At 29.7% G+C, this 2,637-nt stretch overlaps 1 protein-coding gene across 1 annotated transcript; it reads left to right on the plus strand.

The window, feature by feature from the left end:
- On the plus strand, positions 112 to 1,982 carry LOC107634406 (homeobox-leucine zipper protein HOX19). The gene is made up of 3 exons (XM_016337918.2): positions 112 to 640; positions 930 to 1,009; positions 1,530 to 1,982. The coding sequence occupies exons 1-3, from the start codon at positions 188 to 190 to the stop codon at positions 1,768 to 1,770; spliced, it is 774 nt and encodes a 257-aa protein (XP_016193404.1). The 5' UTR covers positions 112 to 187; the 3' UTR covers positions 1,771 to 1,982.

Here is a 2,637-nt window from a genome sequence, read left to right on the forward strand (position 1 = left end):
ATAACTAATTGAAATTGAATCTCGAAAACGAAGACCAATAAAACCCCAACAATAATAAATCGGTATTAATTAATTAATTAATTAATACCCTATATATCTCACAAAACCATAACTTTCCCGTTTGACTTACTTCAGATACACACACAACAAACTACCACAGTTTCTCTCTCTTTCTCTCTTTTCTGCCATGGAAGATGAAAAAGCCTGCATCACAAGTCTAACTCTGGGTTTGGGAATTGGAGGAGGAGGAGGAGGGTATCCCCCAAAGAAGAAGCAGAAAATGATGATGATAATGAAGAACAAGCCTATTAAGCCTGTGCCTTCGCTGGACCTAACTTTTGATGATGATGAAGCTTTTCCGAAAGAAGCCATTGATGATGATGATGATGATGATGATGATGATGATCGAGAAGAAGGATTATTCATCTCTTTGAATAATAAGAGAGTCGGTGAAGAACACAGCTACAATTATAATAAGCGCTGCCCGGCGAATGGAAAAAACAGAGATGACAGCTATAATGATGAGAATAATAATAATCATAATAATAATAATTATTGCAGCAGAAAGAAACTGAGACTCACCAAGGATCAATCAGCTTTGCTTGAAGAAAATTTCAAGAATCATACCACTCTTAACCAAGTATATTTTATAATTCATTCATCACAATTTTCATTTCTTTATTATTATTCATTCATTCACTCATTTTATTAGTTTTATATATGGAATACTATTAAAAACATAAAGATAATTACACAGTCGAGTATATTTATCGATATTATTATTATTATGTTTTTAACAATTAACAGTTGCTATGCAATTATTTTGAATAAAATTTTGCTAACGGCTTATATTAATTAATTGTTAATTATAGGCACGAGGTGAATGAGGTTTATGAGTTTAATTAATATGTATCGGTTTCGACATGCAGGCTCAGAAACAGGCACTTGCTAAGCAATTGAATTTAAAGCATAGACAGGTTGAAGTTTGGTTTCAGAATAGAAGAGCAAGGTATGTGCGTTATTATTATTATCATTAATTAATTATTTTTATTTTAGGATAAGATAAATCTATTTTCCTACTTTTGTTCATTTTTAAATTAGAGGGTGTTCAAATTCACATTTGGTTTGGTCTTGTTCTTAACTATTAACTGTTAAGTACTACTATTTTTACTCTAAATCAATTTCGCTTTTGCTTATCTAGGTTCCATTTCTCACTTCCATAGAATTGTTTTTTAGTAATAAAGTGGTTTATTTTATGAAAATATTTTTCTTTCTGTAAATATATTATTATAAATTATCAAATTTTGTAATGATTTATAATACGATCTTCACGTGTGAACTTTTTAGTTTGAATATATAATTATCTTTTTATTTTTCTTTCTTAATAGTAATTTTTTTGGTTGAGCCTATTTAATATTCAAGATTCAATAGTAACAATGTTGATGATGTTACATAATTGTATTTTCATCCGTAATTAGATAACCGTGTTCTGAAAAAATTGGTGCATTTAAAATGAAATGTATGATCAGGACAAAGCTGAAGCAAACAGAGGTGGATTGCGAGTTCTTGAAGAAATGCTGTGAGAGATTAACAGATGAGAATCTAAGGTTGAAGAAGGAATTGCAGGAGCTACGTGCAATCAAAGCTGGACCAACACAATCACCAACACCGCCATTGTACATTCAATTACTCTCTTCTAAATCTTCGCCCTTGACTATTTGTTCTTCTTGTGAGGAGCTATTGAAGAAGACCAAACAAGAAAATATATAATAATTAATGATGCTGTTATTCCCAACACAAATTGGGACCAGCTAGCGTAGATTTAATTTAATTAATTTAGACTAGTACTGGCACTAAAGGTAAACTTAAACTGATCATAGTATAGTATACTTTTGATCAAGCATATTGGATTATTATTTTGCAGTATTAAACTTCAATTGTTCATTAATTATTCATATAGAAAAATATGTGATTATTTATAATTTCTCTATCGGCTTGCTTATTAGGTAGTTAACAAATTAAAGTGCTTCTGTTTGTTGATTTAATTGTTACACTGATGATAAGGGATGCTATTAATAATAAGCGACTACTATTATTATTTGTTTGTGCTTTTTTTTTTTTTTTTGCTTGAATTCGAAGATCGATGTGGACCACATGGTACGGACAAAGAACAAGTCTTTGAATGGTAGTAATTGACATAGATGGAGACAATTTCCTAAGTCAATAATCCACTAATTAGAACGAAGAAGAGTTGAATGGTATGGTTTGGTTATATCTGTCATCCATGATGCGAGATATCAAAGATATGGGTGTTTCGCCAAATTCGTATAGGGACTAATGACCAACTATAATTAACATATTTGGAGTGTGAAAAATGTTGGGTGAAGAATGACAAGCATATTTTTCTTAAAACTTTCGTATAGTCATATTCAAATATATATAATCTTGACTAGCTACTTAACTATCCTCTAATCATATATTACATTGACGCTTGACTATCACTATATATTATTATATATCAACAAATCTTAATTTCGTTTATTTTAATCAATTCCTAAGCTCTTTTTTCTTTTTTTCAAAAAGAAATAATTCAGAATATATACATATATATTTATTTATTAGTAAAATGTCAAGAAT

Source organism: Arachis ipaensis, chromosome B03, assembly GCF_000816755.2.
Source record: "Arachis ipaensis cultivar K30076 chromosome B03, Araip1.1, whole genome shotgun sequence".
Taxonomy (NCBI): domain Eukaryota; kingdom Viridiplantae; phylum Streptophyta; class Magnoliopsida; order Fabales; family Fabaceae; genus Arachis; species Arachis ipaensis.